A 13,683-nucleotide genomic window follows, 5' to 3' on the forward strand; every position below is an offset into this window, starting at 1 on the left:
CAAGGGAGCCAGTGGACGTGGGCACTGAGGGGCTCATAGGGTGGGGAGTGCATTTGCAGGGGCAAATGGAAGACACCCAGCACAGGACACACCCCTAGCACTCAGTTTCCTCAGAGCTGTCTTTCCGTTCCTTTTGTGGCTTATTCAGGCTGGACAACCTGCTGTTCCATCCAGAAAAGGCCGAGGTGCTTGCCGTCCTTGACTGGGAACTCTCTACCTTAGGCGACCCCCTTGTGGACGTAGCCTCCAGCTGCCTGGCTCACTACTTGCCATCCAGTTTTCCCGGGTCCCTGCTGCGAGGTAGGAACAGCTGAGGGAGAAGAGGGAACAGGGCAGCTCCATTCTCAAAGCACCTGAGGCACAGAAGTAACCGTGATCGGTTGGTGCATGAAATTGAGGTCCTCGTGGTTTGGCTGGAAAATGCATTCCTGCCAGTGGAGGGAAATATGTGTAGGTGTATTTTAAGCGAGAAGGATGTGTGCATAGGCCCCTCCTATGTTTTTACTCAACTAATTTCTATCTAATTTTCTAAATAAAAAATACAAACTTATTTTAAAATGTTAGAGCCAACACAATAGCCAAAGTATGGAAAGAGCCCAAATGTCCATCGATGGAGGAAGGATAAAGAAGATGTGGTCTATCTATACAATGGAGTATTACTCGGCAATCAAAAAGAACGAAATCTTGCATTTGCAACTATGTGGATAGAACTGGAGGCTATGATGCTAAGTGAAATTAGTCAGAGAAAGACAAAAATCCTATGACTTCACTCATATGAGGACTTTAAGAGACAAAACAGATGAGCATAAGGGAAGGGAAACAAAAATCATATAAAAACAGGGAGGGGGACAAAACAGAAGAGACTCTTAAATATAGAGAACAAACTGAGGGTTACTGGAGGGGCTGTGGGAGGGGGGATGGGCTAAATGGGGAAGGGGCACTAAGGAATCTACTCCTGAAATCATTGTTGCACTATATACTAACTAATTGGGATGTCAATTTAAAAAAATAAAAAATTAAAATAAAATGTTAGAGCCAACAAATAACAAAAGGAAAAGTTAAAATCATCAATAGTCCCAGAGATGAGCACTGCCAACATTTTCATCTTTTGGTGTGTGTACATGCATTTGTTTAAATGAAAATGTGATTATATGATTTTATGGCCTGTTTTTTTTTTCACTTAATTACATGTTTTTATGCCATTAAGTATTTCTTCTACAGCATCATTTTTAATGATGAAATAGGATTTTTTTGAATAGAATTAATTTAATCAAGACATTTGACAAATGTCTTAAGACAAATATCTCAGTATCTCATTTGGATATTTAATTTTGTTTTTAATTTTTCTTTTACGCTACCTCCCCCCAACCCTCACAAAAAAAGGCAGTGAACATCTTTGTAGGAGTCTCTTTGCCTATATTATAAAGTATACTCCGAACAAAGTCCCAGGAACAAAATATATTACATGCTTCTAAGCCATGAAAATGTTACCAATGAAGGAAATCAGTACACATTTCTGATTTGTTGTAATTATTTTTTTCAAAATTTGGCAGGATCTTTCTTTCAATACCATTTTTTGTCAAATGGCAGATGGAAAATCCTATGCATCCACCCTGAACTGTGGCCCAGGTGGGAGTGGAGGCCCCTCATTCCCTCCACTACTGCCAATTTAGTCTGAAACTTTTAAGGGCCAATTTGTGAATAGCTTCGTGCCAGGATCCCAGCCATGTGGGGGCGGAAGAGCTGTTGAAATAAGGAGCTGACCCTGTGAATTCGTTGTAACACTCATTTCCAAGGCAGGAAGTGATTTTCATAATTCAGATACCTGTGGCCACAAGGGAGTGTGTGGTCACTGCCCAGACATAGCTCTGTCTGTCGCCTCAGGTTTCAGTGACTGTGACTTCACTCAGCTGGGAATCCCTACTGCAGAGGAGTATTTCAGGATGTACTGTCTTCACTCGGGGATCCCTCCTACTGAGAACTGGAACTTCTACATGGCCTTCTCCTTTTTCCGCATGGCCGCGATCCTGCAGGGAGTCTATAAGCGCTCGCTCACAGGTAACGGGTGGCTCAGGACAGCCCAACCACTCAGCTTCTCCCCCTAGAAGGGTCTGAGTCCCAACCACTCAGCTTCTCCCCCTAGAAACCCTCCTGTGACCAATTTGGCCAGAATTCTACAATATTCAGTTAACTCAACCATCTGTCATTAATAGCGCATATATATATATATATATATATGTATGTATTCTTAAATTTTTTTTAACGTTTATTTATTTTTGAGAGAGAGAGACCGAGTGCAAGCAGGGGAGGGGCAGAGAGAGAGAGAGAGGGAGACAGAATCCGAAGCAGGCTGCAGGCTCTGAGCTGTCAGCACAGAGCTGGACACGGCACTCGAGCTCACGGACCACAATATCATGACCAGAGCTGAAGTTGAATGCTTAACCGACCGAGCCACCCAGGCGCCCCTATATGTATTCTTTAAAATATTTAAACTTAAAAAAATTTTTTTAATGTTTATTTTGAGAGAGAGAGTGTGCACATGTGCAGGCGTGAAGGGCAGAGGGGGAGAGAGAGAAAGAGAGACAGAGAGACAGAGACAGAAAATCCCAAGCAGGCTCCACACTGCCAGCACACAGCCCAATGTGGGGCTCCGACTCACGAACCGTGAGGCCATGACCTGAGCCAAAATCAAGAATCGGACGTTTAACCAACTGAGCCACACCCAGGCGCCCCAAACGTTAAAAAATTATTAACATAACAATTTTTTAAGTAAAAACTTACATGATAAGAATTCAGTCGTAAAGAATACAAAATTATTTTCCTTTTTTCTCAGTACCATTTCTTAAACATAAACGCCACCCTTAAAAGTTTCATGGGTCCCCCAATTTGTTCTGTGTATCTATCTTCTCTCTTTCTCCAAGTTTCATAAAAATGTGATCATCCTACATGTATTTTTAGTACCTTCATTTTTAATTTTTTATGCTTAAGAATTCCTATGAAATATTTATATGTGTGTATATGTAGGATATGATATGTGTGTATATATAGGATATATACATACATATAATTATTATAGATATATACTTTACAACAACATAAAGTACATTCCTTGCTTTTATTTTCACTTATTTTAATTTTCACAATATTTCATAGAGACCTTCCCATATGAATATGTACAGATATACATCATTGTTTTTGATTTCTATAGTATGTCCCATTGTATGGATGTAGTGTAATTTATTTAACCCATTCTCTCATCAGTATATCTTTGGATTATTTGCACATTTTAGCAAACACAGATAGTGGTTGGTGAACACCCTCTTCTGCACATACGTGAATAAACCCAAAGGATAAATTCCCAGAATTAGAATTGCTAAGTTAAAGTATGTGCATTTTAATTTTTTGTACATGTTGCCAAATCCCAGTAAGAGGACTGCTGAAGGAAGAAAAAAGATTATGTGTCTTCTTTGATGGTGCTTTTACATACATGGGAAAATGCTTTACTGAACTAGCTTGGAGTTCTAGATTATATCTTGTGTGTCTGAGCTTCTGGGAAGAAAAGTTCATTGTTGCTACTCAGAACTGACGGTTGAATTGAATGTGTATATAAATGTACTATCTATCTATCTATCTATCTATCTATCTATGTAAACACTCTAGTATTAATTTTAGATCTTGCGGGATAGTAAATGAAATCATCTATATCCTAAATTATTTAAGTTGATAGAAAAACAGGTTATAGTTTGTTTCCTATGTAGAAAGGAACAGCAGAAAGCAGACAGAACCCGCCAAAAAGTCCTAGAAATAGTGACTAACCCAGTAGCATTCTGTACTCCCAGTTTTCGCCATGTCATCATCTCTAAATTCCATTCCCACCGGAAGGAGCCAGGACTGTGTTCAGGTCTAGGGCAGGCAATCTACAGATGAACCTGGAACACCTTGTCATATAGTAGGCTGTTGAAGACTACTCGGGTCATATCTAAAGGACTCAGGAACCAGCTCTCATGGGCTCCTAGTTGCTAATGACAGGACACTTTGAGCACCAGTAAGGATGAACTGAAATGAATGGGGAACACATCAAGTATGTTTAAATCCATGAGTAAAGAGTGACACTAAACCAGAGTCAAAGTCTCACTCACAAATTATGTGTCAGGCTAACAAAATAACTGAGGGAAAGTTTCTCTCTAGGGAAGTATCTCAGACAGAATGACAGAATTAGCGTATCACCAGTTTTCCACCCCTCTACATTAATGGGTCCAGAAAATAAGTATCCATGGTGCTAATGTCAGCAAGAGAGAAACAGCCAGACATTACATACCTCTTGATGCTTCCCCAAAAGTCAGACCTGGATCTGACCGAGCCGTAGTGCTAACTCCCAGCTTACAGGAAACAGAGGGTCAGAGGAGCACATTCAACATCAGCACTGAGGCACAGTCACTCACAACATCCAGATTTGGGGACACTTCAGTTTCTTCAACAAATGAATGTCAGGGGGGAAAAGAAAAGATGCAAAGGGAACCTATAGATTGAAAGGGACTTAAAAGACACATCAGCCAGTTACAGTGTTTGGATCTTATTTAGATCCCTATTTGAAAAAACAAATTATAAAAAAAATTTACGCGATAGTCAGTGAAATTTGAATTCTGACTGGATAGTTAGTGATATTGGAGTCATAGTTAACTTACTTTATTTTTATTTTTATTTTTATTTTTTTATTTGAGAGAAGAGAACACACATGAGTGGGGGGAGAGGAGCAGAGGTGGAGAGAGAATCTTTTTTTTAAGTGTGTTTTTTTTTTTCACGTTTATTTATTATTAAGAGACAGAGAGACAGAGCATGAGCAGGGGAGGGGCAGAGAGAGGGGGAGACACAGAATCCGAAGCAGGGTCCAGGCTCTGAGCTGTCAGCACAGAGCCCAACACGGGGCTCTAACTCACAAACTGTGAGATCATGACCCGAGCCAAAGTCGGTTGCCTAACCACTTTGCCTAACCACACCCAGGCGCCCCAAGTGTGTTTATCTTTGAGAGAGAGTGTACACGTGTGCACATGCGTGTGGGGGAGGAGTGAGGGGGAGAGAGAGAGAGAGAGACAATCCCAAGCAGACTCCACACTCAGCAAGAGCTTGATACAGGGCTCGATCCCATGACCCTGGGATCATGACCTGAGCTCAAATCAAGAGTTGGACACTCAACCGGCTGAGCGTCCCAGTTAACTGTTTTTTAAGAGTGATGATGGTACTGTGTGCTTTTAAGTGCTATTAGACATAAATGAAATATTTACGGATGGCATGATCTAATGCTTGGGATTTACTTCAGAAAAATCTAAGGCAGTGAGGATGGGGACGACAGAGAATGAAACAAGATTGGCCATACTTTGCTGATTGTTTAAGCTGAGTGGTAGACACTTCCAGATTCCTTAAACCCTTCACTCTATTTTTATATATCTTTGAAAGTTTCCAAAATTAAGACAAAAGTCAAGTAGAGAGAAACCCAGCAGTGGGTTTGCTAGTACAACGGGAACATCTTAGCTTCCAGGTCATCGACATCCTAAGCTTGGCGGCCACCTGTCGTCCTCAGCCAGATTCCCGTATTCTAATGAGAAAGGCAGTTGGAGTAGGGGAATTGATTGTTCATTCACAAGGATCTGAACCTCTGCCAAGCCAGGTACTAGGAACTAGCAGTACAAAGTCGTGAGCAAAACAATGTTCAGAGAAAAGTCGGCACCCAGATGACTTCTAGTTTCACCCGCCCTGATCTGACGATAGGGGTCTCAATAAGCAGGAATTCTCGAAAACCGTATTTTTGCTTCCTCCAGAGAGCATTAGTTCTAACCAACCATTTCCCAGTTTTTGTTAGGGCTTCGCAATGAAAGCTAACCAGAAATATTTAATCAAGCAGAAGGGCTGTTGGGTCCATCAGGTGACGAACAGGCCTGACTGCCTGTAGACATTTTCTAGACGACGACTGTGTTCTCACTGGATCCTGTTCCAGTGCCTGGGGATAAGCTGAGTGGACTCTAAATGATCTCTTCTGGAGTCTCGACACCTGTAAACCCCATTGGTATTGCCGCCAATGGGCCTAACAGGAAGCCATTTGGCAGTTTCCAAGGTCCTGTGTGCCACTGGCTTGGCTTCACGCTTCCCTCGGCTCGGAGGTAAAACGCTCCAGCACACAGGAATACCCACGTGCTGTCCTTACACGACTGCGTTCCTCCGATCCTGTTGGCGCTCCTTCCCCTCCCACCCGGGAAGCCAGCCAGACACACAGAGGAAGTGACGTAGTTTTCTCACATAAAACCGGGAATCCGTTTTTTGAAGAATAGTGTAATAATGTTACACGAGGGGAAGAAGAAACCCGGCTCTACGAATGCAAATATTATTTCTGTCTAAAAGCATTTTCCTGTTTGAAGAAGGGAGGAACTTGGTATTGCCCTGGAAGGTGGGGTTTGGAGAAGGAGCATTTGTTTCAAAGGCATTCTTGGTGGTGTTAGCTCATCGCTGGGTGGGGAAGGGGAGAACCATGCCCAGAGCCGGGGGTGGGGGCCACTGATTTATAGTCGGCATGTGGGTGCTGACATTTAGGTTTCCGGTAGACGGCTGCTGAAATTCTAGAACGGAAGAAGTGCTTGTGACCACAGCTTAGGAGGCTGCAGTCTCCTCTGCTGAGACGACATGTGGGAAAATACACAGAAGTAATGATAGCTTTAAGTCAGCCCGGGCTCTTATCGGCGACTTTCCAAGAGACAGAGCAGCACTCTGAGAGGGAGATCGACTTAAGGAGAGGAAAATGAAGAGAGCGCTTCGTATTCTCTGCTAGGAAAAGGAGGTCATTATGAAGGGCAGTGAGTTCAAGGGGGGGGTCTTGCTTGCACGTGGCATGTGCAGTCAGTAACAACGGGCTGGGGAGATGCAGCCCCTCATGAGAGAGTGCGCATCTGCCCTCACTGCCCTCACAGTGACTCAGGGAAGGGGGCTGTCTGGTTCCCGACTGCCCCCCTCCCCGCCCCCCCCCCCCCAGGGCCTGGGTCCATGACGACCCCCGGAAGGTGCTGAGTAAAGGCTTGTCTGGCGGCCTGCCTTCTCTGCTATGTAGCACATGGATTTGGCTCCTGATCTGTAAGAACAGCATAATATCTTTAACACCAAAGCTTTGTGAAAATGGCTCCTTGGGGAAATTGGCTGTGGCAGGGACCAGAAGAAAAATAGGCCTCTGCAAAGATCCATTTATCGATACAAAGAGAATGAGGAAAACACAGTCTTTTTAGAATACGGAAATGCTAAAAATAATCTAGGAGGTTGGCTGTGAAGAAGCTCACTATAAGGAGACAATATACACGCTTCATGCAGGGATCTTGGATGCAGTTCACTGAATGCAAGAAGCCACAGTGAAAAGACTGCACACCCTATGATGTGTATATTTACGTGACATTCCAGAAAAAACCAACTAGGGAAACAGAGATTTAAAAGGGGGTGGGGCGCCTGGTGGCTCAGTCGGTTAAGCGTCTGTCTCTTGATTTTGGCTCAGGTCATGATCCCAGGGTCATGAGATCGAGCCCCTTGTCAGGCTCTGCACTGCACGTGGAGCCTACTTAAGATTCTCTCTCCTTCTCTCTCTCTCTCTCTCTCTCTCTCTAAAAGAAACAGAGATCACTGTTGCTGGGGCTGGGGCAAAGGGTTGTGTACAAAGGGACACCATGGAAATTTGGGGATGATGGACATATTTTGTATCTTGATGGCAGTGCTGGTTACCTGACTAAACTCACAGAACTATACACTTTTATAAAGAGGGTGTATATACACCGTACTTCAATTTAAAATTTTTTTTACTTTTTAAAAGTCTTGATGCATGTATTAAAAAAAAAAAAAAAAGAAAGCAGTGAGAGCATAAGTGGAGTGAGTTCTGCAGGGCTGACACCGGCATTCATCTGCACAGAGTGGTGTCCAGAGATCTGTCGTTAACTTGGTCCCTGGGGACGGTTGTTACTGGTTTTGCAGCAAGAGCAGTCAGTCTAAGATAATGCAGGGCTTTCGATAGCCCCGTGGCGACAGCACAAGTGACTGGGGGTGTCCCTGGCTTCATTTAGTGCCTTGACGGAAAGAAGAGGTAAAGAGCAGGGAGCAGTCCAGATGAGCCTGACTCCTGGCTCCAAGCCCACTGCTGTCAGCTTGTCTACGCTTCCTAAGACCCAGATTCTTTCTGTAAAGTGGGGATTAAAAGCATCATAATGCTTCGGGAATTCGATGAGCTATAATAATCCACGCAGAGCGCTTAGCACTGTGTTTGGTATATGGCCAAGTGCTCAGCAAATGGTAGTGGCTGCTGACAGCATTCTTATTAAGGGTTGCTTGGGAGTAATCACTGTTTTTCTTTGCTTCTGCTTAGGGCAAGCAAGCTTTGTGGACACCGAACAAAGTGGAAAACTGCCTGAATTTATGTCTAACCTGGCATGGGATTTTGCCATCAAAGAAGGGTTCCGGGTTTTCAAAGAGATGCCAGCCACGAAACCGTCAACGAGGTCCTATCACACTCAGGCTGGTCACAGTCCCTGCCGAGCACCTCAGGCGTGAGCAGTTATATCCCCTTTACAGAATCTTCCCCGGCTCATGCCTCAAAGGGAACTCTGGTTCTCTCTCCAGAGGGCCTTTCCCCACCAGTCAGGGAGCTGTATCAGTGACTAAAGCCATGACATGTGTACCCCGCTGAGTCAGAGCTTATGGAGTCACCAAGCCTCAGCAGAGGGATGGACCGCTTCCCTGCTGATTGAATATCTCAATGGAAAGCAGCGTATTGAGAGTTGGTAAGATGTCATTAACATGGTGGAACCCCAGCTCATTGACCAGACACGTCTGTTCCCCTCCTAAGCAGTGAAGAGGCAAGAGGGCTGTAATGAATTATCTTTGTTTTTCCATCATCATCAGGAAAAGCTAGCTCTAGATTACTCGGTTTCCACTTCATTGCTTTCTCTGTGTGACCGTGTCATGGCCAGATACCTCAGCCCAGGCACAGGAACACCAGGTCTGTGGGTGGTTCATGCCCCCAGGACAGGCGGGCTTATTTTGTGCATATGTGAATTATGTAAATTTGAAACACGGTGATATAAAATACATCAGTTAATAAAGCCTCTTATTTTTAAAAGGTTTAATTACTTATTTTCAGAGAGAGAGAGAGAGAGAAACCTTGCACATACAGGGGAGGGCAAAGAGAAGGAGAGAGAATCCCAAGAGTCTCCACGCTCTCAGTGCAGAGCCTGACGTGGGGCTCAATCCCATGAATTGTGAGATCATGACCTGAGCCGAAACCAAGAGTCAGATGCTCAACTGCCTGAGTCACGCAGGTGCCCCGATAAAGTCTCTTTAAAGAACCCATAATGTCAAAAGTAAAGGGCTAAAGTCAACTGTAAACTGTGTTTCAGCCATTGAACAGAGTGACACTACTTTAGCTGATAATGGAAATACCTGCTTGTTCTTTGTCAGGGTGAGTCTTGGCTTGTGTTAGTTTTTAAGTTATTTGAGATCTTCAGGAGCACACGTTTTGCAGCCATCATCTTTTTTTCTTTTAATTTGTTTTTAACGTTTATTTTTGGAGAGAGAGACAGAGTGCATTTCCTTTTCCAATGCTTCTGTGCCCTTGATGGAGAGAGAGAGACGGAGAGAGAGAGACGTGCCCTTTTGAGAGAGAGAGACAGAGACAGAGCATGAGCCGGGGAGGGACAGAGAGAGGGAGACACAGAGTCCGAAGTAGGTTCCAGGCTCTGAGATGTCAGCACAGAGCCCAAAAAGGGGCTCAACCAATGAGATCATGACCTGAGCCGAAGTCGGACAATTAACCGACTGAGCCAGCCAGGCGCCCCAACCATCATCTACTTTTTAAGAAAATGGCATTATCACTTTTTTTTCTGGTTACAAACCTATTGCAAAACCACCACAGCTCAAACATGACGAGAGTAAGAAGAGTTCATAACATAGAAAGAGCTCTCTAAAATCCCCTGCCCTCTGAGATCATCGCTGTCAACAGCTCGGCATATTAGGCTCCCAGCTGCTTTTCTCTATTACATACTAACATACCATTCCTATGTTGTAATGGGATTGTTGTATACATTTCAATCTCCCACTTGCTTATTTAATTTAATGACATGTCAGTGCCTGGAGATGGACCTTCTAGGGTTTCTGCAGTGTGGGTGTACGTAATTTGTCTGCCCTCCCCCTGGCTGAGGGATCCCATTGGTGTCTCAGTAGGCTAGGTCACTGGATCACTTAAGCAGGGAAGGACATTAGCTAGCTGCTGACATGGATAAGGAGGCTGAAGACCCAGCTTTAGAAGCCAAGGGAAGGCAGGCTGCAGGGGGTGTAGCCAAGGCTGTCATAAAAGCAGCCAGCTGGCTGGGAGATCTCAGGAAGCTTCCTCAGGACTCCGACTCAAAACTTTGAGATGGGAATTTTCAGCTGGCCGGGGAGCAGGGGAGTAGGTCTCATGGCCTCGCCTTTATTGCCTGGAAGCAGGGAGAAGGAGGGCATGTCTGGCCCCCTTCACTTTCTGCAGTAGGAGACTATACCTTGATCCCACTAAAATTTATGTAATGAAAGAGTCCTCCAGAATAAGAAGCGGGTTTGGATCCTTTGCAAGCAAGGTGCATTGAATGCTCTCACATACTTCTGTGTACATTTATTGTTTCTACAACAGGATAAATTCTTTGAAGTAAAAACACTGTCCAAGAATGAGACTATTTAGTGTTTTAATAAACATTGCCAAGGGTTTTTTTGCAGATTTCAAAATTTTTAAGTAATCTCTACATCCAACATGGGGCTCAAACTCACAACCCCGAGATCAAGAGTCACACGCTCCACCGACTGAGCTCTCCAGGCGCCCCAAATATTGCCAACTTTTGATCACGAAGGTGCTTACTGCTCTAGGCTCCCATCATTAACGTGTGAATTGCCTCTCCCCTCCATGGCTGGCCAGAACATTTCAGGCTCTCACATGTGATGTAAGCCCATCAAGGGCATGGAAGCATTGGAAAAGGAAATGCGCACACAGCAAACACCTCCAGACTCTAAAAGGAATGCTGAGGAAAAACCGAGATTAGGGATCATTTTACTTCCAGTTATACCTGAATGGGAACATCATGGAGATTTGTGGGCAAAGCAGTGAAACTGTAGCTCAAGGCTTTTATCCCAAGTGTGGTTACTCCCATAAATGGGAAGACATACGTAGCCACTTACGGTGTATTTCACAAATCCTGTGAGGTAATAAGCATTGTTAACCTCGATTTACAAGTAAGGAAATGGATGTGTCCAGGAACACAGCTAGGAATAACAGCGCCTGGGTTCATGTCCAGATCTGCTGGGCTCAAATTCTGTGGGTCCCCCCCACACAAACACAGGGAGATGATTAGATCCATTTCCTTATTCTGCCTCTTCAGAACTCCTGTGTTTCTTCTCCTGCCCTCTCCTGCTTTATTTGTTCAATAAATCTGCCCTTTTTCTCCTTGGTAATTGAGCTAATCAGCTTAATACAAACAATGAGACAAGTGCAGGTACGGATCCTGGAAGTACGTCATTAGACCAGGCTCAGTATAAATGCAAAAGTCAGGCCAGCTGGTGTCCTCCCAGTGAGAAGAAGTGATGCTGATTATATTCACAATCGCTAACATTTAGTGCAGCCTGTCTGCTTCTGTGTCAGACGCTTTGTATTCTACAGGTCATCTCAGATAATCTTTTTTTTTTTTTTCAAGTTTATTTATTTATTTAGAGCAGGGGCAGACAGAAGGGAGAGAGGGAATCACTGTCCGCGCAGAGCTCGATGCAGGGCTCGAACCCACGAACCATGAGATCGTGACCTGAGCCAAAATCGAGAGTCAGATGCTTAACTGAGCCACCCAGGTGCCCCTCATCTCATTTCATCTTTACAGCAACCCAGATGAGTGGGCGTTGTGGACACTGATTGGGTTTGGGCAGCCTAGTGTTCATTCTTCTTTCTCGGTACAGCACCCCAGTTTCATTTGGGGGCATTCCTTCCCCTCCTTTGGATACAGTGGCAGAACTGTCAGTCCGGGTGCCAGCCCAGCCCTCCTTGGGCAAGAAGTGGGCACATGAGCCAAGCTAGGCCAGCCAGGCTCTCTGGAATTGGGAGAATGAACAGTATTTTCAAGAAAAAAACTTGGCACTCACTCATTCCATAGCAGTGGGGCCCCGGCAGGACTGCTGAGTATCCTGTCCTGTGTGACCCTCTAGGGTACCTGGATCCCTGTTTATTTCTGAGCTTCATTCTCTAACCTGAGCTCCTGGTAACCTTTACACTCGGTTCTTCCCCCCCCCCCCCCCCCCCGAGTTAGCCACAGTCAGTTTCTATTGCTACAACTCAATAGTCCTGACTGATAGGTGGGTAGTCATGTCCCATTTCACAGATGGAGAAACTGATCCCGTGGCTTGCCCAGCCAGGTGTGGCAGGGCTGACTCTGAACCAGGTAGTCTGACTGAAGGCCAGAGTTCCTGAACCCCAGGCTAGACTTCCTAGTTACTTGCCCGGGAGCTATGTTGAAAATTCTGGGGTTACTTGTCCAGGGAACAAAACTGCCCCTCAAAGGAAGCTGGTTCAGGGGCTGTCCCCACGCACCACATCACAGCAGCCACAGGTACTGGGCTTCTGTGAGTCTTCGGCCCCCACAGTTCCTTCTCTGTCGTCTTTCAACAAAGGAGGTCCATGGCGGGGCTTGTGGAAGAACTTCCATGAGGGTGTCAGAGGGCGACTTGACTCGGAGGGAGCCCTTGCTCACACTTCCAGGGTATTTGAAGTCTTGAATATGGACATGGGAGTCACCATTACGCCTTCTCTTCTTGTCAGATACTTAATTGTTCTGCTCCACATACACGGAGCTTCTGGTCAATATGGCCCCAGGAGCAAACCCACTGACCGATACTGTCACCAGAAGGGAAGGCTGGCTCCTATTTTGCTATGACCCAGCCCCTGGCACCTGCTTGGGGCACCGCCCCCTGGAGCTCTTCCTCATCAGACCAGATCCCTGTGGGGCCCCTCTGGGTGCAGGGAGCTGGGGTGGGGCTGGGTGGGAGGTTGAGAAGGAGGATGGGGAGGGGGCCCTGCCAGCTCTAGGCCGGCGTGCTCTCGGGGTGCCTCATGAGTTCTCCTCCGTCCTAGAGGAGGGGGGTTTCCATGTCACAGATGGTCACAAGGGATGGATCTCGGGCATTTGGCCTGAAATTCATTTTTCAGTGACACTTCCATGGGTCTGTATTGATAAGTGCATCTCTGCCCTGCTGTTGCCTGGGAAACAAGATGCAAAGGAGATTCTGTCTCTTCGCTCCCAGCAGAGGCAGCAAACCCTTCCTCAGTGCCCCTCCCGCCCCCCCCCCCCCACCCCCGCCTGCTGTGAGATCAGGTGCTACATCACAGCAGCTAGTGATAATCCAGCCCTTCATCATGCAGGAACTTTGCAGGGCCCTCTTTAAATGCTGTATGCACCTCACCTCCCAGGAGGTACAAATTGCCATCCCTGTCTTACAGAGGGGAAAACTAAGACCAGGAAGTGACTTGAGTCACTTGCCTAAGGTACTAGCCCCCTGCTCGCATGTAAACCCAGAGTGAAGGGTTGGCCTGATTCAGAACCCTGTGCCCATTATGTTGATGGGATGGAGCCCGTGGGGACAGCAGGACATGATAAAGTAGCA

General features: G+C 45.6%; 1 protein-coding gene across 2 annotated transcripts in view; it reads left to right on the forward strand.

Annotated features, from left to right (window-relative positions):
- Nucleotides 1–9,136, forward strand: part of ACAD10 (acyl-CoA dehydrogenase family member 10) — a 43,026-nt gene extending 33,890 nt beyond the window's left edge. For both annotated transcript variants that reach the window (XM_019467436.2, XM_019467437.2), the window contains 3 exons: nucleotides 149–300; nucleotides 1,885–2,058; nucleotides 8,384–9,136. In XM_019467436.2, coding sequence (XP_019322981.2) covers nucleotides 149–300; nucleotides 1,885–2,058; nucleotides 8,384–8,568 — 511 coding nt within the window. In that variant the 3' untranslated portion in view covers nucleotides 8,569–9,136. The remainder of the gene's footprint in view (nucleotides 1–148; nucleotides 301–1,884; nucleotides 2,059–8,383) is intronic.
- The last annotated feature ends 4,547 nt before the right edge of the window (nucleotides 9,137–13,683 follow it).

The sequence above is a fragment of the Panthera pardus genome, unplaced genomic scaffold (genome assembly GCF_024362965.1).
Source record: "Panthera pardus isolate Hobbes unplaced genomic scaffold, ASM2436296v1 HiC_scaffold_15, whole genome shotgun sequence".
Classification (NCBI taxonomy): Eukaryota; Metazoa; Chordata; class Mammalia; order Carnivora; family Felidae; genus Panthera; species Panthera pardus.